Genomic DNA, 24,074 nt, shown 5'->3' on the forward strand with positions numbered 1-24,074 from the left:
AGGGCATTTGCCTTGCACGAAGCCGATTTGAACAGATGGTGATTCGAATTCCAGCATTCCATATGGTCCCCATGCCTGCCAGGAGTGATTTCTGAGCACAGAGCCAGGAGTAACCCCCTGAGCGCTGCTGGTGTGACCCAAAATTAAAAAAAAAAAAAGGATTATATAAGACTGAACAATCAGTGATTGATCAGTTTTGTAAAATTGAAGAAAAATATGGAGAATATACTGCAACGCCCTTCTTAGGCTGGTATTGAGTGAATGTCACTTATGAATATGATGTGCCTTGCCAATGGAAAAGACAAGTTGGCTCTATGTCCCTGCCCACTTCTGCCTGTCCAGCCTTTCTTGAGCTAGGTTTTTTGGTGGGGTTTCTGGGTATTTTTCAGCTCTGCCTCTTGCATTGTTTTACTGGATGCCTTGAAGAGTTGTTAGCTGTGGTTGCAGATGACATTTTGGGTGTTTGGTGGGTCTGGTCTCTTTCTTAGCAGCTCACTCCCTGTCTGTATCCTCTGCTGTTTCAGATCCAGGGGGCTATCATCATGTCCTCGTTGATAGAAGTGGTCATTGGCTTCCTCGGCATGCCCGGAGCTTTGCTGAAGTATATTGGACCCCTGACCATCACACCTACAGTGGCCCTCATCGGTCTCTCCGGTTTCCAGGCAGCAGGAGAACGAGCTGGGAAGCACTGGGGCATTGCCATGCTGTGAGTGTTCCAGAAATACCTTCTCTCCATGGCCAAGGCACTGTCTTTTCTGTACAATTACACACACTTTAAGGGTTTTGGGGTGTCAGTGGGGTGTCAGGGGGTGGGACTCAACCACATCCAGTGGTGCTCAGGCACTCCTGGCTCTGTACTCAGGGGCCACTTCTGCTGGTACTCGGGGCATCATTTGTAGTCCTAGGACTTGAATCTTGGTCAACCGGTGCAAGTCAAATATGCCATCTTGCCACAGCCCCTTTTACATTTCAAGTAAAAATAGTATGACACTGCAAACTTAATTTGTTTTATGTCAGGGAATTATGGAAGGATTACGCATGTAATCCTAGATTTTGATAAGACACACGCAGCCTAGGAGTTACTGAGCTGCAAGCAATAAAGGGAGGTTGGGAGGGAAGGTTTAAGGTTTTGAACTATGAAAACGAGTATAATGATGGTGCTAGGTGACGTTCCCCCCCAAAAAAATGGGGGATCTTATTGAAAAGAGAAAGATACATTTTATTTCATACTTAAAACTCACCTGAAATACCACTGAAATTAAATGATGAATTTAGAAAAATATTTCCAGCAAGTTGTACAAATGAGGCTAATATTCCTAATTCATAGTTTTGTTAGTCCCAGGAAAGAGTCCCCGTGGGGTCCTTAATTGGAGGATGTGATAGGAGCAAATATTTATCCAAAAAAGAAAATGCAGGTGCTGTTCTTTGTGAAAAGCTTAAATTAACCTCTCTGTTTATCAGCTGCATCTTCAGATTCTCTAGAAGTAGGTGGGTCAGATTGGTCTGGGGGGTAGTTCAGCCACTGCAGTAGAGGGGGGTAGCCCTTCACTGCTAACTTCCATATCTAATACCATACTGGAGTCCTCAGTGGAAACTTCTTCCTGAAGATTATTATTATTATTATTATTATTAGTTTCTGGGCCACACCCCAAAGTGCTAAGGGCTTAACTCCTGGCTCTGTGCTTGGGGATCACTCCTGCCAGGTATCACTTCTGCCAGGGATCAGGAGATCACATGGGATGCTGAGGATAGAACCCAAATCAAGGCTGTAAAATGCAAGTAAGAGCCCTCCGCACTCTATTATCTTTCTGACTGCCTTTGGTATACTTATGGGTAGTTTCAGACTTCCTCATGGTGTAGATTATATTTAATAAAACTGGTACCATCACCCACAATTAAGTTTTATTTCAACTGTGCATCCAAATACATTGAAGTGTGAAGATGGTTAGATCTAAAATTTCATAGTCATTAGATAAAAGAATCTAAAATGAAGTTGCATTTCCCCATTTGTGTTTAGAGTCAGTAGTGGATTTTCTTTGAATGTGGCTAACCTGAGTTAGAATTCCAGCATCTCATGGTCCCCTGAACCCAATTATACGTGCTCTCTAGGTGCAGAGCCAGGAGAAAAGCCCTGAGCACCATTGGATGTGTTGCCCCTTTCCTTCAAAAACAAACGAAATAAGAGCTTCCCTATTCACCTCTATTCTTCAAAGCCTCCTATGAATAACTAGTAAAAATGTAGTGTTTGTCACGTCCAGGTTTTCTCATTTATGCCTAAGTAGAAATAAAGAGTAGCATAAAGAGCTTTATTATTCATTACGTTGTTTCACTAAACAGGGACTAGTTTGCTGACTCTTCCAAGACTGATGAAGCACGCAAGCTGTGTAAACTTTTAAGCCGTTAAAAGCTGCTGTAATCCATCCTCATCTAAGGATAGGATGTTGAATGAATGATCTTGTTGTTTAGATTGATTCAAGTGATAGGAATTTAAAAGCCTGTTAGATCCTGTGCAATCGTGAGTGGCAGAATATGTTCTTGGAATGGCCAAAAGTTCACCGAGCCTTTCGGTGCTCATTTGCAGTTGGTGGTGGTTGGCTCAGTGTCTTGCTGGGGAGACTGAAGGCAGGAAACAGTGGGGAGTATATCAAAGGAAGTATGAGATACTTGCAGCCCTCAGGTCTCACATCACACCACTTCTGAACCCATAGCTTTGAGGGGCCACAGGCTGGCTAGGAAGCAGCCTGGAAAGGATGATTTTAGTTTTTATTTTTTGGGTTTTTTTTGTTTTTTTGTTTGTTTGTTTTTGTTTTTGGGCCACACCCGGCAGTGCTCAGGGGTTACTCCTGGCTATCTGCTCAGAAATAGCTCCTGGCAGGCACGGGGGACCATATGGGATGCCAGGATTTGAACCAACCACCTTAGGTCCTGGATTGGCTGCTTACAAGGCAAACGCTGCTGTGCTATCTCTATCTCTCTGCCCCAGAAAGGATGATTTTAGCATTGGGCCTTTGTGCAGATGCAGGCCTTTGTGCACTCCCAGCCAACAGTTCAACCTCAGTACCTGACCTCAACAGTGCCCCAAGGCCAGGGTTTGGAAGCTTTTGGAATCCATCCACAGACCATAAAAGTTGCGTGCCCATCACCTGAGGGTGTGTGATGAACATGGGCTTCACTATTTAGTCTTCTCTCTCACACTCTCTCGTTCTTTCACTCTCTCTCTCCCTCTCCTTTTCTTTTAAATACCGTGGCTTACAAATTTATTTCTGGTATTCAATATTAAAGCAACAATCCAACCACCAGTACAATGTTCCCTTCACTATTGTCCCCAGTTTCTCACTCTTCCCCAATCCTGCCCCTTGGCAGGTATTACCAGATAATTTCTCTGATAATAGAATTATCAGGAAAAAAACTTTATTAAAAGAAGACTTATGAAAATCATCATATCTTGCAATGTGGTCATTAGGTCATTAGCTGAAGGCTTTCTAAGCTATTTGTTGCCATTTGAGCTTTCTTTGGTGGGTTTTGCTTGTTGAACGTAGGTGGCTTTTTTGATAAATTCATGCCTAATTTAGTGCATTCTCACCGGGTTGTTAATATCAAACATATGGAGGCATCACATGGCCGCATTTGTGGCTGCATAGTATAGGATTTTAAGGATCTGTGGATCTGGGCCAATGAGCTCAGATAATGGCACTGGTGGCTTGTGAGCACTACTGTGACTTCTGGAACTACAGAGGAGCAGGTAACGGTGCAGGGCTCCTTCTGACTCCAAAATATCCCCAGAGATCACAGCCACAAAAACCAGCCTACCTTTCGTGGGAGGCTTTCGTGGTTCAGTGTTTCTGCATAAACTAGGGGAAAAGCTGGGCCATTGGCATGAAGGCAGTTGCAAGGTGGATGAGCTGAGGGGTTAGCAACCCAGCCCCCTCCTCCCCAGCCTCCCACCCATTCCCCCCTTCTCTACCTGCTATAGTTTTTCTGCCTGCGCATTTTTTTTTTGAGGGGGGCACATCTGGTGGTGCTCAGGGGTCACTCCTGGCTCTCTACTCAGAAATTGCTCCTGTTGGGCATGGAGGACCATATGGGATGCTGGGATTCAAACCAAAGTTGGTCTTGGGTTGGCCACTTGCAAGGCAAACGCCCTACCACTATGCTATCTCTCTGCACATAAAGCAAAAAGCAATGTCATCCAGCAGGTGAAATGGAAGCAGGGGGAGGGACAAAGGAGTAGGGAGGGGAGGGCAGGTAGCAGCCTTGGCTGAGGATCCAAAGCTCAATGCCTTGTTAACTCTTATCTTTACCTTGGCATGTAAACACAAGCAAACCCACCCCCACTCCTGACCTGAGGCCTTTGGGTCTCCATATCTTTTGGGAGGCTGCCTGCCCTGCATGCCCCAAAGGTATATTTGAGAACAAGAGTAAAAGTAATTTCTCACTTCCTTTGAATGGTCAGATTTGAGCTGGAGATCTGGGCTGTTTTTGCCCCAAGCCTGCACTATACATTTCTCCATTCTCTTTTCAAAGGACATCAGGGTCCAGAGAGATGACTTAATGGGTTAGAGCCATGTACTTACTGTTGCCACCCCCCCCCCCCATTCTTCATGTTACATTACCTACAAGTAAGACCCTCCCATTTCTGGGAGGGGTCTTGAGGAGGTTAATAAAGGTTTGACCTCGGGCTAAAAGGGGGATTTGCGTGGTTGGAGGTTGGAGGAGAGATGGCTGAAAGAAGCTAGACGCAGGGCAAGCTAACAAGACCATGCTTAAATAGGTTTAAGATTATAGGTCACTTGGGGCCGGCGTGGTGGCGCTAGAGGTAAGGTGTCTGCTTTGCCAGTGCTAGCCTAGGATGGACTGCGGTTCCATCCCCCAGTGTCCCATATGGTCCCCCAAACTAGGAGCGACTTCTGAACGCATAGCCAGGGATTACCCTGAGTGCCACCAGGTGTGCCCCCGCCCCCCCCGAAAAAAAAAGATTATAGGCTACACATGTTGGCCAGGAAATATAAAGCTGATATTCCTGAAGCCTGTCTGTGGATGATTTCCTTGCTGCTACCTGAAACTGCAGACCCACCGGCTGGAGGGGATTGAAGCCTGGGACGGCAGAGAAAGGTCCCTCCATTTACCCCATCACCATCCAGCTCCATCCTAAGGGCCTTCTTTATTATTTAATTCAACACTTTTCATGCAGGGGGCCTGGCTTTGATCCTGAGCACTGCATGGACCTGTAAGCACTGAGCTGGAGGTAGTTCTTGAAGCGAGGGCCAGGTATGGCCCAAACACAGAAATGAAGCAAACAGCAAAACAAAAACAAACAAAAACAACTTTAAAAATTGAATGTCCGGGGCCGGGCGGTGGCGCTAGAGGTAAGGTGCCTGCCTTGCCTGCGCTAGTCTTGGACGGACCATGGTTTGATCCCCCGGCGTCCCATATGGTCCCCCGTATGGCGCATAGCCAGGAGTAACCCCTGAGCACCAAAAGGGTGTGGCCCAAAAACAAAAATAAAAAAAAAAAAAAAAAAAAAAAGAAAATTGAATGTCCTAGTGACTATGAGATGAGGAGTCAACGAAAGTAATGATAGAGCCAGCATAAGGCATATCAAAAAAATTTCTTAATGTAGTATCTACTTTTTTTATACAGTATAAAACATATACCAGAGCAGGGGCTGGAGAGCTAACACAGTGGGAAGGGCACTTGCCTTGCATGTAGCCAAGGCGAGCTCAGTTTTTGGCATAGCATATTGTCCCCTGAATAGCACCACAAGAGTAAGCCCTGAACACTGCCAAGTGTGTCTGGAGAATGCCCCCGCTCCGCTCCCCAAAAACGCACTTTAGGTTTGATATGCCTCATTGGCAGGTTATAGTTTGGGTTCAGCTTTACCCCACCACAGTGGTGGATTGCAATCTTTGGACTCTATGTCTCTTCTCAGTCCTAGAGCTGATGCTGGCCTGGAAGTAAAGTAAAATCCCCAGAGAAGCTTTGGGGTAGGGGCACACATAGGCTGGCTTCGATCAGCTGCATTCCACCTCAGCAGAGTGATAGTAAGATGGCATTGGACCATTGGTAGAACTGATGATCTGCTTTCATAGCCACTGCCCTGGCACCCAGGAGCTAGTAGTCGTTATTCTGACTAAGAACCCCAACCCATGTTACTGCCAGCTCAGACTGGTGAGGAAAGTGTGAGGGTGACAAGACATGTCATTACTGGCCTGTTTATTTCATGAGGGGACAGACATGTAGGGTCCTGCTGGAGGAGTGAGATGGAGTGAGGGGAGGCCTTGGCCATTGCTGACTCAGAGTCAGGAGAGTGGTCCATGAACCAGCAATATATTCTAACCCTGATGACCAATGTTGTCAGGGAGCCACAAGCCCAATCGAGCCAGCCCACTTTCAACTCCCTCTTCAGGCCCTAGGTGACACTTAAGCTCTTACTCATATTGAAGTCTGCTGAAGGTGGTTGTCTTGCATATGGAAGTTTTGCCTTTTGTTTGTTTTGTTGGTGCCAGGTAGCAAACCAGGCTGCACATGTACAAGACCAAGCTTTCTGCTGCTGAGCCATATCCCTGGCCTTGGCTGCCCTGGCTCTTTCAAAGCCATCTTTGATCATCCAGATTTGGGTGATCATGAATAATACCACAGAGAACAAAGGATTGGTTGCAAGTGATTTTGTTTTATTTTTGTTTTTCCTTTTCACCCTTTCATTAGTTTGTTCTTGGGCCACACCTGGCAGTGCTCAGGGGTCACTTCTGGCTCTGTACTCAGTGATTGTGTCTGGTGGTGCTTGGGGTAACCATAAAGGATGCCAAGAGACAGAACCTGGGTTGGCTGTGTGCAAGGCAAGTGCTTACCTGCTCTACTATCTGTCTAGCCCCACACTGTGGTTTACAAAGTTGCTCATAATACACTAGTTTCTGGCATTCAGTTTTCTAATATCAATCCTACCTACCTCCTATGTAACTTTCCTTCCACAGTTTCCCACCTACCTCAAGCCAATCTCCTTGGTTGGCACAAAATCATTGACTTCATATTGCTTGCTCTAACTAATGCTAAAAGAAGTATTGATAAAAACTTCACTGAAAGAAAATTTGTGAAAGGTAACATTTTAAGTCACTAAGTCATTGTCTGAAGGTTTACTAAGCTGTTTGTTGCATTCTGTGTTACTAGTTTTGTTTGTTGAGCTTAGGTGGTTTCTATATGTCTTTCGTATCCCATTTGGTGCGTTCCTTCCCTGGTGTCAGTATGAAAAATGGAAGGTGTCGTGACTGCTAGCAAATGCAACTACATGCTCTAGAAATTCCAGAATGTGTGGAGCAGGGATGATGAGCTGACATGCTGTAGCTGCCCATCCTTACTCTGAGAAGATTCCAGAATTGTCAGCCCCCAAAACAGCACACCTGTAGTTTTTGTCAATTAGGTATCACTGCAGAGATCAGTGGAGAAGTTGGGCCATTGGCATCCAGGCAGTTGTGGAGTGTGGGTGCATCTGCTGAGGCTTCAGCAGGGCCAGAACTTAGCTTGCCACCATCCTGAGAGCACCCAGAGTTTTCATCGGCGAAATTGGTGTACCATGAGTTTTCAGCTTAACTTGCATCTCTTTTGTGAGCTAACATGGCGGTGTCTGGATGTTGCCGTCACTTTTTGGGAGAAGATGCTAGGAAGTGGAATTGCTAGGTGTTGTGGCTCTGTAGATGGAACTAGAGGGAATCACGCTGAGTAGTCAGCCAGAAGGAAAGGGATAAATACTAAATGATCTCTCATATGTGGAATATAAAGAGACTTAATAAAGGGAAACAAAGGGTGTATGGCTACAGAGCCCAAGAGCTAGCTATATAGAACTGAGCTGGCCATAGCAAGAGACAGCAGTGAAGAGAGGTAGATATGCAATGGAATCTCTGGGGTTAGAGTATTATGTACACAGAGCCCTATTGTGAACAGTATGTAAATCAAGTACTTGAAATTAAAAAAGTTTAGTTGTTTGTGCTCAGAGAGAAAGGAAAAATAAGGGAACTGTCAGAATTGCCACCTGAGCCCATGCTGTGAGCACTTCGTCTCTTCCCTCCCTATTTACACACAGCTTCAGGTATTTTTCTTTTCTTGAATTCTTTTACTGTGATTTATAGAACTACTCATAGTTGAGTTTCAGATGTTCTAGCATGGATCCCACCACCAGTGGCAGTTTCTCTCCACCAGTATTTGTGGGTGCCCCCCACCCAATCCCCCATCACTCAGCCTGCCTTGTTCACAGGCACCTTTTTTAAGTTTGGCTGTTAAAGTTTGGGTCTCGTGATTTTGGTGTTGACTCTGTGGTTTGGATATTAGCTTTATCATTCTTTAAATCAATTATGTACCTGAATCCCCTTGCTCTTGCCCCTTTTTTCTTTTCATCTGTCTTTCCCCCTCTCCCCTCCAGTCTATTTTCTTCTTCTCCTCCCTATACTCTGTGGCCAAGGATGATCTAGACAATCCCCATTTAAACCATTGCATTCCCATGATGCTGGAGAAGATACTTCAGTAGATAGGGTGCTTATTTGGCACTTAACAGACACAGGTTTTATCCTCAATATCCTGTATGGTCCTGTGAGCACTGCTAGGCATAATTCCTGAATGCAGAGCCTTGAGCACTGCTGTGTATGGCCCAGAAACCAAAAAAATAAGAACAAATCAAACCATTGCATTTCCTCATCCAGTTATTCTAAATACCAGATAAGTGACATCTTCTGATGTTTATCCTCCTTCTTCTGTTTTGTTTATTTTTTAATCCTTTTTCATCTGGCTTACTTCATTTAATATATCTTCCGGTTCTATCCATGTTGCAGCAAATCACACAATTTTATTATTCTTTAAAGCTTTGTTCTACTCCATTGTGTATACCCCATTTTCATGACCCACTCATCTGTTGTTGGACCTCTCGGTTGATTTCGAATCTTAGCTTTGAGACTAAGCCTAGGGGATCTCTTCACCTGCTGGGTTCTGCGCCTTCCCCAAGCTTAGTTTGAATCTTTCCCACAGCATAGGGATTTCTTGTGGTTTCTTATTCCGTCCTGGAACATCCAACCAAATTGTTCATGCTACACACTCATGTCAGTGCAAAGGAAATGCTGAGAACACATCTATTGTTCCTCCAAGAAGGACATACCCACAGTTTATCACATTATGAAAGATGGACGACCATTAAGAGGACCCCTGCTTGCATGTGCCTGAATTGGGGTCTTTACCATATTTACCAGTATTACCATTGAAGAGTCGAGTATTGCTTTTAAAACGTCCATATGATGGGGCCAGAATGATAGCACAGCTGGTAAGGCATTTTGTCTTGCATGTGGCCAACCTGAGTTCAATCCCAAACATCCCATATGGTCTCCCAAGACAGCCAGGAATAATTTCTGTGTGCAGAAAAGAGCAGGAGTAGCCCCTGAGTGCTGCCAAATGTGGCCCCAAAATAAAATAAAATGTCAAATGCAACTTTTCTTTTTGTTTGTTTTTGGGCCACACCCGGCATTGCTTAGGGTTACTCCTGGCTGTCTGCCCAAAAATAGCTCCTGGCAGGCATGGGGGACCATATGGGACACCAGGATTCGAACCAACCACCTTTGGTCCTGGATCGGCTGCTTGCAAGGCAAATGCTGCTGTGCTATCTCTTCGGGCCTGTCAAACGCAACTTTTTTTTTGTTTGTTTTTTTTTTTTGTTTTTGGGCCACACCCGTTTGACGCTCAGGGGGGTTACTCCTGGCTATGCACTCAGAAATTGCCCCTGGCTTGGGAGGGGGGGGACCATATGGGATGCCGGGGGATCAAACCACTGTCCGTCCTACGCTAGTGCTTGCAAGGCAGACACCTTACCTCTAGCGCCACCTTCCTGGCCCCAAACGCAACTTTTTTTTTTTTTTTTTTTTTTTTTTTTTTTTGGTTTTTGGGCCACACCCGGTGACGCTCAGGGGTTACTCCTGGCTATGCGCTCAGAAGTCGCTCCTGGCTTGGGGGACCATATGGGACGCCGGGGGATCGAACCGCGGTCCGTCTCCTAGGCTAGCGCAGGTAAGGCAGGCACCTTACCTCCAGCGCCACCGCCCGGCCCCCAAACGCAACTTTTAACCCACTTTATTTACTTTCTCCTCAGGACAATTTTCCTAGTATTACTGTTTTCTCAATATGCCAGAAATGTCAAGTTCCCCCTCCCAATTTACAAATCCAAGAAAGGATGGACTGCCTACAAGTTACAGCTCTTCAAAATGTTCCCTGTGAGTAATTACTTTATCTCCGACCTAACAATATTGCCGTAAGTGATAAATGGGATTTCATTCAGGTTCTCCTAGCTGTGGGTGGGGTAGAGTGTCTCTGTGAGGACCTGGATAGTTGTGACCCTACTACAAATGATCATGGACTTGACATTTTTTTTTAATTTTTAAAATATTTTTGATTTTGGGCCACACCCATGGGTTACTGTACCTGACTATGCGCTCGGAAATTGCTCCTGGCGTGTGGGACTATATGGGATGCCAGGGATCGAACCGTAGTCTGTCCTGGGTGAGCTGCATGCTAGGCAAGTGCTCTACCACTGTGCCATTGCTCTGGCCCCTAGACTTGATTTTTAAATGTGTTCCAAAGTTCCAGTTCTTAGTCAATGACAGCAAGAGGACTCAGGTGCCTTGACATGCCTCTTTAAGAACCTGGACCATTTTTCCTTTTACCAGACAGACTTAAGAGTAAGGTAACAATGCCATGCTACCACCAGTCCACAGGTGGAGATGCACAATAGCCCAGTAAAAAGAAGAAGCAAAGACGTACATTTGGAAGAACATGGAAAAAATAGAATCATTTTAGCAGTGGTGCCCGTCTTGCAGTGTCACCACCAAAAGCCAAGTGCCAGGCCCAAAGTTTAGGCCATACTTGCACAGAACTTATACAAGTATGGGAAAGGTCAATTCTTGTGACTGGGAAGGAGGGAGCAGGCAGCTTTCCATGTGATGAGGTGGTAGAGGACACTAATGTAGCAGGAGACTGAGATTTGGTCAAAGAGACATGGAGTAAGGCTTCCCCTGATAGTAGTGAAGAACAGGAATTTGGCCTGTCATAGCAACCAAACCTTTCATTAAACTGGGTGTAGGTTTCTTATATTGGGGCCCAAAACCCCAGGTCTATGGTCTCAGTTGTAACTGTTTGAGCCACGGACTGGTGGGCAAGACGGCTGCCAACCCATGGATGGGAGAGGTGGATGGACGTGGCTCTGCTGGGCTCCTGACCACAGACAGAGTCTCTGCAGGTGGTGTTTACCTGGTGAGGGGTTGATGGCCATGGCCTCCAGCCCTTTGCAAATTGTGGGGTGGCAAGGAGGCATATACGTCTGCCAACCGTTTGCCCTCATTTCTGTTTTCCTGACATGCTAAGACTTTCCCTCTGACCCCTCCAGATCATCCTGGCCATTCTTGTGTCCTGGCTACTCTGCTTTATCTTTACGGTGACCGACGTATTCCCACCTGACAGCAGCAAGTACGGCTTCTACGCTCGCACAGATGCCCGGCAGGGGGTGCTGCTGGTGGCCCCGTGGTTTAAGGTCCCCTACCCGTGTAAGTATTCTGAGGGCCCAAAGAGCTTAGGAGCAGCTGAAGGTGGGCAAAGGCTCTGCAGTATGGAGAGCCTTCTAGAAAGTTTTCTAAAGGGCTTCCTGTTCTGATCGCTAGAGGATTCGACAGTGAAAGGAGAAAACCCTGTCTGCACAAAGGTCTTATTAGCACCCGAAGGTTCATCTGCTCCCTTCTTGAACAAAGCTGTTAGGGTTTGTGTTGTTTTTGTCTTGGGGCTACACCTGGCCATACTCGAGGGTTAACCACTTTCTGGCAGTGCTCTGGGGGCCATATGGGATGCAAGGGATCTAACCTGGGTGGGCCATGTGCACAGTAAATGCCCTATCCTTTATACAATTGCTTGGGCCCTGTTTTCTTGTTTTGTTTTGTTTTGCATTTTGGGCCACACCCAGTGACGATCCTGGCTCTGTGCTCACAAATCGCTACTGGCTCGGGAGACCATATGGGATGCTGCGGGGCTCAATCCATCCTAGGTTAGGGGCTCAATCCATCCTAGGTTAGCGCGTGCAAGGCAAACACCCTACCACTTGCACCACCGCTCCAGCCCCTTGGCCCTGGATTTTTGAGGTTTTTGTGTTTGTTTGTTTGTTTGGTTGGTTCCAATGAGATGATTTCCTGGTCAAGAGATTTCTTGCCAAGTTTAAGGCCAGGTGGACAGGATTTGAGGGCAGCTGTTCAGACAGGTTCAGACAGAGTATATATTCTGCAGTACCCACCCAGATGCCCAGATTAATAGATTTTAATGGAAGCATGATGGAACTTAGAGTTGCTATAACCTTGTAATGGTAACTGGAATCTTATGTGGGGGAGGGATTGATGACCACACTTGTCAGTAAAACTGATAACAATAAGTGGAAGGTGGATCTGAAGTTATAACCCAAATGTGAGTAGCACTTGGCAAGTTGCACTGGAGGAATGGAGGTGTCATTTGGGTTCACGTGTAACATTTTCCAGACCCCGTTTCCAGAAGTAACCAGTGGAAGCTGGAAGCTGTTGCCACTTGGTTTTAGTGTAAACGCTGTCCCTAGCATTTAGAGATTTTTTTTTTTTTGGTTTTTGGGCCACACCCGTTTGATGCTCAGGGGTTACTCCTGGCTATGTGCTCAGAAATCGCCCCTGGCTTGGGGGGACCATATGGGACGCCGGGGGATCAAACCGAGGTCCGTTCCTTGGCTAGCGCTTGTAAGGCAGACACCTTACCTCTAGCGCCACCTTCCCGGCCCCAACATTTAGAGATTTTACTAGAACTAGAGCCATAGCTTTGCTGGAGTGTTTTAGTCTCTCCTAACCCAGTAGGCCCATTTTCACGGGGCATGGTGAAAAAGCCCAAAGGCAGATAAAGTACCCCCCCACCCCAAAACAAACAAACAAATACTGCCAGGTACTTCCCTGTCTCTTAAACCACCCCCCCAACTTTCTTTTTAAAAATTCAAAAACTGGGGGCCAGACCAGTGGCGCTAGAGGTAAGGCATCTGCCTTGCAAGCACTACCCTAGGACGGACGATGGTTCGATCCACCGGTGTTCCATATGGTTCCCCCAAACCAGGAGAGATTTCTGAGCACATAGCCAGGAGTAACCCCTGAGCATCAACAGGTGTGGCCCCAAAACAAAACAAAACAAACGAAAATTCAAAAACTGAAAGCGGGGAAGCTAACTGGTTTTAAACCAATCAGCATCCCCCCCAAATCTATTTATTTGTTTATTTATATATCTACACAGACACATGAGGGAGGAGATTGAAAACTAATATGCTTACACATTAAAAGTGTCAAAATCAAGAGAATATCAGATTTTAAAGATAAAAACAAAAGGGACTCCAAACAAAAGGGGAAAGAAAAGGAAAGCACAGTGAGAATAAAGAGACAGAGAAAATAACAGGCCTTTCTGAAAACCAGTTAGTGGCTAGCTAAAATAAGCATCTCTTCCCCCCAAAATTAAGCTGCTAAAATGACTCCATCACATGGTGACAGCAGAAAAGGTTATTCAGAAAACATGGTTCCTGATGAAGTTCCCATGTGAGAATAATGTGCTCCACAGCTGCCAGGGACAGAAGGGCTGGTGTGAACCCTTGCTACTGACCTCCTGGCCCTGTGGTGAGATCTCCCTCACCCATGTCAGGCCCAGTCTGTTAGTCACTCAGAGGTGTCTTTGGAGATGATGTCCCTTTCCTTTCATCTTTTGGGGAGGGGTGCACACAGGCTTGGGGAACCCTATGGGGTCCTAGGGATCAAACCCGGTCAGCCATGTGCAAGGCATGTACCCTACGTGCTATACTAACTTTTCAGTCCATTCCTCACCTTCTTGATGGCTCTTTTACTCCTCCTCCTCCTCTTCTTCTTCTTCTTCCTCTTCCTCTTCCTCCTCCTCCTCCTCCTCCTTCTTCTTTTGGTTTTTGGGTCACACCCAGCAGCGCTCAGGGGTTACTCCTGGCTCTATGCTCAGAAATCGCTCCTGGCAGGCTCGGAGAACCATATGGGATGCCGGGATTCGAACCACCGTCCTTCTGCATGCAAGGCAAATGCCCTGCTTCATGCTATCTCTCCAGCCCCTCTTTTACTCTTCTTAAGAGGCCTGCCAGCCCTGGGCCACATAGGCCCAACTCAGTCCTTCCCTACCTCCCTGTCCTCTCCATTCTCTGCATTTCTGCCTGTTTTCTTGCTCTGGGCCCATAGTGCCCCAGTTGGATTGCCTTATCTAAGCTGTGACTCATTCCTCTGCTCTAACATGGATTCTTGCACCAACAGACCAGGTCTTCTTTGTCTACGCATTTAATATCTGAAAGAAAAGAATAGTGATGAGCTAAGTCAAGATAAGCTGAAGCTTGCTCCCAGGAAACTTCATTTCCTATAATAGGGTTCCCTGACACCTTCCACCCTCTCCCCGAGTCTCCACCTCCTACTCTTCTATTGAGGTTTAAATTTAGCCAGTGACTTTCCTCTGCATCTGCACTAGAGAGAGTGCAATTATTTTGTATCATGTTTTGCTGTGTTGTGTTTTCTGCACAGCAGAGCTAAAATTCTTCCCATACAGATTTCTCAGCAGACTGGGTTAAATAGCAATTTAGCAGTCACCAAGAAATGGTCTTGAAACAGAAAAGAAGCAGAGGAGACTCCTCTGGTCAGGCAATTTATTCTTTGTGCTAAGGCGTTGCCCCGAACCAGTTCCTGTCCTGGCCATCTGGTCCAGACCTGGGCTTCCCAGCCATTATAGCTGATATTAAGACAGTTGCCCATGAGCTTCAATGTGGGAGTGGATCCTATGAGGTCTGCTGGCTTACTGAGTGGCCTAGTGTGTAAACAACTCTATCTCTCTTCTTTCCGAGACTTAATTTTTTTGTTTTGTTTTGTTTTTTTTGGGGGTTCCACCCGGCAATGCTCAGGGATTACTCCTGGCTCTATGCTCAGAAATCACTCCCGGCAGGCTTGCTCAGAGGACCATATGGGATGCCGGGATTCAAACCACCGTCCTTCGGCATGCAAGGCAAACGCCTTACCTCCATGCTATCTCTCCGGCCCATTTATTTATTTGTTTGTTTGTTGTTTTTGCCGCTTTTTTTTGTTTGTTTTGGATCACACCAGCAATGCTCAGGGGTTACTCCTGGCTCTGCACTCAAAATTGCTCCTGGCAGTCTCAGGGGACCATATGGGATGCTGGAATTCAAACCACCATCCTTCGGCATGCAAGGCAAATGCCTTGCCTCCATGCTATCTCTCCAGCCCCACTGAGACCTAATTTTTGGGACTGGGTTTTTGTTTATTTTGCCCACACCTGGCTGTAATCAGGGCTAACACCTATGGATTGGATGAAATCAGCTGTCTGCAAGGGGAGCCCTTTCCTGCTGTCCTATCTGTAACTTCTTTAGTGGTGGACTGAGGCCCTATATTGGTCTCTTCACTGAACTGGAATCTTGGGGTGAGGAGGAGAGAAGGGCAGTGGTCATGAAGATTTAGATCAAACAGTGAAAGGTTTTCAGACACAAATGATGAAGATGCCACTGTGTCTTGAAGCCTATTGTTGGCATGCAGTGTCATAGGGTAGCGTGAGAGCAGTTGAAGCCATCCCTAAGGAGTGGGGGGAATCTCACGCATGTTTCCCCTTCCGTAGTTCAGTGGGGACTGCCCACGGTGTCTGCGGCCGGTGTCATCGGCATGCTGAGTGCAGTGGTGGCCAGTATCATCGAGTCCATTGGGGACTACTACGCATGTGCCCGTCTCTCCTGTGCCCCGCCACCTCCCATCCACGCCATCAACAGGTATGCAGTCCTGTTTGTCTGCACGCACCCCACTGCTCAGCTTCTAGGCTAGGAACCCATTCCATGGTCTTCCTTGATAGTCCCCAACCAAGAGGTCTTAAATTTATCCAGGCAGATAGGCACCAACTTTGGGGGATGGGGTGGCTCATGGGAATGATTTGGATAGATGGGGGTCTAATGTGTGGTGTGCCATCATGGCTACCAAACAGAAAAGGGAGAAGGTCCTGACAGGTCTGGAGTAAGGCCTGAGCCCATGTGTCTCACCTCTTAGGAAGCTTAGGCTGCAGGTCTGGGAGTTCTGTCCTTGGCCATAAGCACCAGGCGTGTTTCAGAACCATTTTCTTCATGGAGTAACTTCTCTTGTCCTGCTCCTTCACATTCTAGGGGGATCTTCGTGGAGGGTCTCTCTTGTGTTCTGGATGGCGTATTTGGTACTGGCAACGGCTCCACTTCCTCCAGTCCCAACATTGGTGTTTTGGGAATTACTAAGGTATGCACACTTTTCTAACTAAAATTGGGAGTGGAGTCGGGGGTGGCTTCAGCATTGGTCATTTCCCTGATTTGTCGGACCCCTTGAGCTCTGGCTCAGGGATCTCTCCTAGTCGTGCTCAGGGAACCATATGGAATGCTGGAGATCAAACCCGGCTTCAGGCACATGCAAGGCAAGCAACCTGCCAGCTGTCCTACCTCTTGGGCCCTTATCTGGTCCCACTGTGAATTTAGAGGTAGACTTTGATTGAGATACTATTTTCTCTCTGTCTCTTTTTTGTTTGGTTAGGTTTTGGTTTTGGTTTTTGGGTCACCTCTGGCAGCACTCAGGGGTTCCTCCAGGCTCTACATACAGAAATCGCTCCTGGCAGGCTCAGGGGACCATATGGGATGCCAGGATTCGAACCACCGTCCTTCTGCATGAAAGGCAAACGCCTTACCTCCATGCTATCTCTCTGGTCCTTCTCTCTGTCTCTTATCCCTGTTCTCAACAGTGCCTTTATGAAAGGCCCGGGAGATGTCTCCACCCTCCTTTTTGAGTCTCATCAGCCACCCTCCTTTTTGAGTCTCATCAGTCCTTTATGTGTTCTGTAGATTTGGAGACGTGACCTTGAGCAAAGAGGAAAGGGTATCGGGTGCATGAAGTGACCTGGGCAAGGGGCATCAGGGTGAGGTGGGGTGCCAATTTAGAGCCCAAATAGGCCCGTGTGTTGCCAGAGACCAAGAGGAATGCCCTGGGGAAAGACCCATATTTTGTCACCGGTAAGGATCCATACCGGCATTTGTGAGACTCCAAAGGTGAATGAAGATACTTAGGAGGTGCCAGGCCCGGGTCTTCCATCAGAGAAATGAGTGGGCTATCCCCCAACCTAGGCGGCAGAACCCCCTTCTCTTTCTGGTGAGACCCTGCAGGGTAGGAGGTCAGTCTAGTCTCTGTGAGGGGAGCAAAGCCTAGAGGCTGCACCTTCACGCCCCACCCCACACTAGAATCCACAGGGCCTATTCCTTGACTTGGGCTTTATCACTAGCTTCCAACATCAACCCCAGTGGCCTCAGCTCCATCCCCAGCACTCTGCCCTCTAGGCCCATTGCAGACTCTAACTTGCTCATCCATGGAGATGTGAGTGCTGCAGGGGCCTGGAGCTGGAAGAGCAGTGGAAACAGCTACCTAGGTACAGGCCCCTGTCTGCTGCACGTGTTTCCCTCTCCTGAACCCTGGGTCTTGAAAAAGTGGGGTGAGTCCGAGTCTTCTAAAGGCTTCCATGGAGCCTTTGACCCCTGTAAAAAACCCAAATCCTCCTTTCATACTAACCTCAGCGCCCTGAGAGTTTGTATAATCAGATAAAAAGAAACCAGACACTAAGGTTGGCTAATCCTGACTGCAAATCCCCCGGAAGGAAGGGGGGCAAGGCCAGTTTGAGGCTGAATTCTTAGCTGGTTTTTCCAGGGGTCAGAAGCTGTTGGCTGAGCCTTCACAGAAGTGAGGATGGGGTGGGGGTAGAAGGTTAAGGAAGGGGGGACTCTGTTCTTGTGCCTTTGGGGGTGGAGGAGTACTTTCTTCAGGCAAGTCCTTCAAGCTCTGGGGTGCTCTTGTGGAGAACTTCAGCCTTCTGACTCATGCCAGTTTTCTGTCCTATTAACGCTCTCAGCAGACAGGCTGTTCTCCAAAATAACACTGAAGTGAGGCCCCAGAGGATGAGCTGGTGGTTTGACAGGCGGGGGCTTCCCCTTCCTGCACCCCTGCAGAGGTATCCTAGAGTGTTGGAGTCATTGTGGGGAGTGGCTTGCTGATCCTCTTCCGTAGCACAACTCAGGTGGCTTGGGGATTAAGTCTCTTGATTTAATAGCTGGAATATGCTGGCTTCTTCTGAAAAGGCTCCTTGTCAGCAGGTTGTTTTTTTGTTTTGGTTTGGTTTTAATGAACTGATCCCCCCACTACAAATCCCCCTAAAACCCACTTCCTGGCAAAGACATGAACCCTGGACGGGGCCCTCTCTACAGGCCCCGGGGCTGGTCTCTCCAGTCTCTGACTCCAGGGGGCTCTGTGGAGCCACGGGCAGAAGCTGTCTTGAGAGAGGAATGACAACACCACACCCCACACACACCCAGCAGAGATGTTTTCTGATCTGAGCCTTGGGGCTCATGGAAAAGTTCTGGAGAAAGAAACCTGAGCTCCTCCAGCCAGAGAGTTTGAATTTGGGGCAAGTCACTTTTCTGAGTAGATCCCAGGTCTGAAACCTGGCAATTATCTAGCCCATGAATAGTCTGTAGCCGCTGGGGTCCATTTAAATGAATTCAATGAAAAATGTCAGTCTCTCACACTGCCAAGTTACAAGGGCCTCAACTTCATCCCTGGCTGCCAGAGACTAGCAGACTGAGAAAAGATTTGTCATAGTAGGGAGTGCTGTTGGCAGCTGTGGTTGTACTATGGATCTGGCTTCCAGAGTCTGCAAAGGAGATCTCTGCTGTGACCCTTCAGAGTTTGAGCCCAACCCAGGCAACTCTCAGCATTGTCTGTTATCCATGCATCTATATGGGCATGTTAGACTGGTAGACCAATCAAGGATGTTGACCTGTCCCATGTTCTGGGGCCATAGAGAAGTACAGTGGCATTTACCTTAACCACTGGAATGACCCCTGGGTAAAGAGCCATGTACTGTTGGGTATGACCCTCAAACCAGAACAAGAAAAGTGTTCTCAAGTTCCTAGGGGCTAAAGAGCGGGGGGAGGGAGGGTTGTGGCTTTGGGTGGGGTAGCTGTTCTGGACTTGGATTCCAGCTCTGCCCCCAGCCCGATTCACACAAATCTGCACCCCCCTCCCATCCCTTTCTGGGAAGTCCAGATGTGCCCATGTCTGTAATGAGCACTTACAAGGCAGCAGGACCAAGAATTGAATGTTCCTGGGCAACTTAGTCCTAAGTGTGATTCTCAGAATAGCAGAATCAGAAATAGCCTCTTCTTTTATTGGGGGCGAGGAGGGGGGAGGGATTGGGTTTTGGGGCTATTCTGCAGTGCTCAGGGCTTACTCCTGGCTCTGCAGTTAGAAAATACTCATTGCCCAGGGAATCAAATCATATGAGATGCCAGGCACAAAACCCAGGTCAGCTGTGTACAAGGCAAGCACCCTACTTTCTGTGCTATCTCTCCAGCCCCCGAAACAGCTAGACTGGTGTGTCTAGTGGTATCTAGATGAAGGGTACCTGTGCTATTGCTGAAGCCCTGAAGACAGCCACAGTTCTGGGGCCATGTCAGGAGGAAGGCAGGCAGAGAGGCCAAGGGGAAGCAGAGACTCCTTTTCTTGGACTAATCAGAGAGGCGGAATACGAGGCTGTGTCTCTGGTATTTGGGGCACAAGCAAGTACTTGGCACCCGATAATTCTTAGGGAGCAGACAATGTTTGTTCAGGGTTTGTTGGGATTTATTGTTTGCTTATTTTTTTTGTTTCTTTTTTTTAAAGCATCTACAGCAAATTTAAACTTTCATGCATAAAATGACGATTCAGGCCTTAGCCCAGACCTTTCCCAGTGTAAGTCTATAGGACTGATTAACCCTGCTGATCTTTGCAGAGCTGGTTCTCTGTCCAGGCATATTTTTCCAGTGCAGAGAAGGCCCTAGAGTTTTCCTGTATTGGGACTAGTCTGGCACCATTTTTTCCTTCTGGAGCTTGGGTAGAGGAACTGGATCATTTATCTGCCCAGAAGATGGTGGGTGTTGGGTGGAGGCTGCTTGGTTTTCCAGTGGCAAAGCTAGGGGTGTATGTGGGATCTTGGCCCACCATATACTGTGAATACCCCAATCCACTCTGGCCTTGTGACCTGAGAGCTCCTTCCCAGAGTCTGTGATGCAGGACTGGAAATGTTCTCTGCCACCATGTCCCAGGAGGTAGCGCCCAGCCTGCTGTGCATGTGATATGTGACTTTTGCCAAGGAAGGACCGAACTTTGCTTCCTGTCTTTTTAGCCAACCCTTAGCTAAAGCCCCAAGGACAAACCTGCTGTCTGAGTGCCCATCATCCCCTCCTTTGTTGTAGCATATGAAAAAGTTTCCATAAGATGATTCTTGGAATTGTATTTAAAAGTGTTTCCTTAGGATTGTTCTGTGACTTTTGCCCCACCTAACCCTTCCAGGTGGGGCGCTGTGGAGTTGGCAATAAATAGCTTGAGGGACAGGAGTGAGGGGTCCTTCTGTGAAAAAGCTGCTGGCTGCAGGAGGATTCTCTGGCTCTCCTTGCCCGATCTTTTAAACCCTATCGTTCTTGTCTGTGTGGATTATTATTTGCTGCGGATAAATATTACCAAGGTCTTCCCCCGAAAGGGGACAAGGGGATGGGAAGTAATTTCTCATTCTGGGGACTGTTCTTGGATTCACAAATACCCAGCCAAAATAACGGCGAAGATATCTTGCACTTTGTTTTTTACATCACTGGGGGTATTTTCTTCTAAAGAAGCAGCACCAAGTTAGAGCCACAGTGCAGGATTCTGGAGTCCATTGTTAGTTCCTCTTTCCGGTAGTTGGTGACACTAGGCTGAATGGAAATTTATAGAAGGCAGAGATCAGGTTTAATGGATAATGATGGAGGCCAGATAGAAGGAAGTTAACTCTGCATGTGGCTGTAGAAGCTCTGTGCAAGGAAGGCAAACTTTGGGATCCATGAAGGTAGTAGAGAGGACTGCAAGTGGGTGTTGTTCTTGAAGATGTTCTGTGAACTTGCTAGGACAGGGGGATAGGAAAATGAGGTCCAGGTTCCAGGCAGACAGATCTGGAAATAACCATCCTGAGTAGCAACCAGGCCAGTAGGTTTGACCCAAGGCTGCAAGGGTGGTGATGGGGGTTGAGGGTTGATTCGGGGGTAAAAGTGGTGAAAATTCTGGGATCTTTATAGTAATTGTGTGTTGAGATCAATCCCTGCTGAGTTATCTGGGGCTGGAGAGATGAGATGGCTCAGAACCCTGATTTGGTCCCTTACCCTGCATGTTCCCCTGATAACCACTTGATTGTGACACAGACTAAGCACAGACTAAAGAGTAGCCCTGAAATGCTGGAGGTGTGGACCCCTTCCCCTCAGGAGCAATCTAGATAAGTAGTCTCCAACCTTCTTATATTCATAGGTAGGCAATAGTCTCAAGAGCCAGTGGTAGAAAACCATTCATCTGGGGTCAAGTGATAAGTATAGTGGGGAAGGTCCTGAGCCTATGGCCAACCTGTGTTCAGTCCCCAGCACCCCATATGGTCTGGTCCTCTGATCTAGGAGTGGTTCCTGAGCACCACTGAATGTGGTCCAAAAGCGGCACTAATTCGTATTTTGTCACATTTGTTGTTGGGTGGATAAGAGTGACTCCCTGAGTGGACATCGGTGATGCAGGAGGACCTCAGGGTGAACTTCTCTGCTTCTCTGCAGGTGGGCAGTCGCCGAGTGATCCAGTACGGGGCCGCCTTCATGCTGGCCTTGGGCATGATCGGCAAGTTCAGCGCCCTCTTCGCCTCCCTCCCAGACCCCGTGCTCGGCGCCCTCTTCTGCACCCTCTTCGGTAAAATTCCATTTCCTTGACTGTGGCCTCCCCATGGGCTTGTTTGCTTCCTTCCCTTTTTCCAATGCTGGCTTCCTCTCACCATGGACGTCACAACAAAATTCTGCTTAAAACACAAAAGATACAGTTTCAAAAGCATAGAAAGCTACCCCACCCTTTACATTGAATGTATGTTAAAAGCAGAATTTAGAGTGATTGAATTAAAAAAAAAACCAAATTTACTGGGGTTTCTGATTAACATAACTCAGATCTTCTCCCTCCGAATGGGCTCTTGTTAAAAACTGGTCATTTGGGCCCGGAGAGATAGCACAGCGGCGTTTGCCTTGCAAGCAGCCGATCCAGGACTAAAGGTGGTTGGTTCGAATCCCGGTGTCCCATATGGTCCCCCGTGCCTGCCAGGAGCTATTTCTGAGCAGACAGCCAGGAGTAACCCCTGAGCACTGCCGGGTGTGACCCAAAAACCAAAAAAAAAAAACAAAAAAAAACTGGTCATTTTATGATGGGACTTGGTTTGCTTTTGGCAGCAACCAGTTGTTGTCTACAGGGACCAGATACTTGTCTATGCTTCCTCACAGTTTAACCTTGATATTTGCCTGTAGTTTGACAGGTTTAAAGCCATGTGCTTAGTTTTTGGTTGGGCTTTTTTGTTTGTTGTTGTTCTATTATAATGTGTATTTGGATCTGAGACAACCAGGAGAAGTGTTCCAACCCCTGCCCAGGCTGGATTCTAGCAGTTTCTACAGTACAGCAGGATGGGATGAAGGGAATCTGTCTCTGCCCTAGGCTGTGTGTGAGCTCTTTGTGGCATTTTTCTCTCCAGGCATGATTACGGCTGTTGGTCTCTCAAACCTGCAGTTCATCGATTTAAATTCCTCCCGGAACCTCTTTGTGCTTGGCTTCTCCATCTTCTTTGGACTCGTCCTTCCAAGTTACCTCCGACAGAACCCCCTTGTCACAGGTAGGAAAACTCAGCCTGAGCCTTGGGGGAGTGGAAAGCTCAGCTATCAGTTCACTAGCAGCTCAGCCTTGCCAGATAGGATTTGATTTCAAGAGTTCTTGAGAAATGTTCGTAGATGTATTTCGTTTGAATTTCATCTTGTCTCTGTTTATCTGGAAGCCCTTTGTACTCTCAGCACAGGAGGGCACAAGAACAGAATAGGCCTACCGAGACCTTAGTCATTTCTCTCTTTTCATGATGTCCTGTCCTTTGGGAGAATACCTCTGTGTAAAAATTCTTTGAACTTGGGCTGGAGAGAAACAGTGCAGCAGATAAGGGGTTTACCTTGCATATAGCTAACTCAGGTTCAACCCCCAGCATTTCACATGGTCCCCCCCCAAGCACAGTGCAGAGCCAGGAGTAATCTGAACATTGTGTGATACCCCCCCCCAAATTATTTGATTTCTCTAAGTGTATTAAAACATATAATTTCTTCAACTACAGCTGCAGAGAAATGTTTATCAGCTAGGCAGATAGCTGCTTTACATATAGTATGTACTTATTAGTTTTAATTTTGGGCCACACCCAGAGGTACTCAGGAATCACTCTTGGCAGGTTTGTGGGCCATAGGGAATGCCAGGGAATTGAACCTGGGTTAGTCGGGTCCACGGCAAGCCCCCTACCTGCTGTGCTATCACTCCAGCCCCTCAGTATAAACTTTTTAAATCTTTGTTTGTTTGTTTGGTTTTTGAGTCACACCCAAAGGTGCTCAGGAGTTACTCCTGGTTCTGTGCTTAGAAATCACTCCTGGCAGGCTTGGGGGACCATATGGGATGATGGGTATCGAACCCAGGTCAGTCTGGGATTGGCCGTATGCAAGGCAAATGTCCTACCACTGTGCAATCACTCCAGCCCCTTTAACATCTTTTTTATTTCAACATCCTGTTGCTATGAAAAAGAAACGGGAGGGGCTGGAAAGATAGCATGGAGGTAGGATGTTTGCACATTGCCAACCCAAGTTCAGTCCTCAGCATCCCATTAGGTCCCCCAAGCCTGCCAGGAACAGTTTCTGAGTAAAGAGCCAGGAGAAACCCGTGTGTGGCCCAACACCCTTCCCTAATAGGTGTAAAACAAAAGCAAAGGAAATCCAACAGACATACATTGGCACTCAAAGGCTAAAGTTTTGTTTCCTAAAACAAACCTTGAATTTATATATTAAGTGGGTGTTCTATATACTGAAGAAATGAATACAATTATTTACCACTTAAGTTTTTCACCATAATTTA

At 47.1% G+C, this 24,074-nt stretch overlaps 2 protein-coding genes across 2 annotated transcripts in view; both read left to right on the top strand.

The window, feature by feature from the left end:
* Positions 1-24,074, top strand: part of TMEM230 (transmembrane protein 230) — a 768,807-nt gene that overhangs the window by 231,988 nt on the left and 512,745 nt on the right. The gene's annotated exons all lie outside the window — the stretch shown is intronic.
* The window catches only part of SLC23A2 (solute carrier family 23 member 2), a 126,253-nt gene that overhangs the window by 92,987 nt on the left and 9,192 nt on the right, over positions 1-24,074 (top strand). The window contains exons 8-14 of the mRNA XM_049779196.1: positions 525-706; positions 10,118-10,238; positions 11,408-11,564; positions 15,688-15,835; positions 16,220-16,325; positions 21,722-21,851; positions 22,672-22,809. Coding sequence (XP_049635153.1) covers positions 525-706; positions 10,118-10,238; positions 11,408-11,564; positions 15,688-15,835; positions 16,220-16,325; positions 21,722-21,851; positions 22,672-22,809 — 982 coding nt within the window. The remainder of the gene's footprint in view (positions 1-524; positions 707-10,117; positions 10,239-11,407; positions 11,565-15,687; positions 15,836-16,219; positions 16,326-21,721; positions 21,852-22,671; positions 22,810-24,074) is intronic.

This window comes from Suncus etruscus, chromosome 9 (assembly GCF_024139225.1).
Source record: "Suncus etruscus isolate mSunEtr1 chromosome 9, mSunEtr1.pri.cur, whole genome shotgun sequence".
Taxonomy (NCBI): domain Eukaryota; kingdom Metazoa; phylum Chordata; class Mammalia; order Eulipotyphla; family Soricidae; genus Suncus; species Suncus etruscus.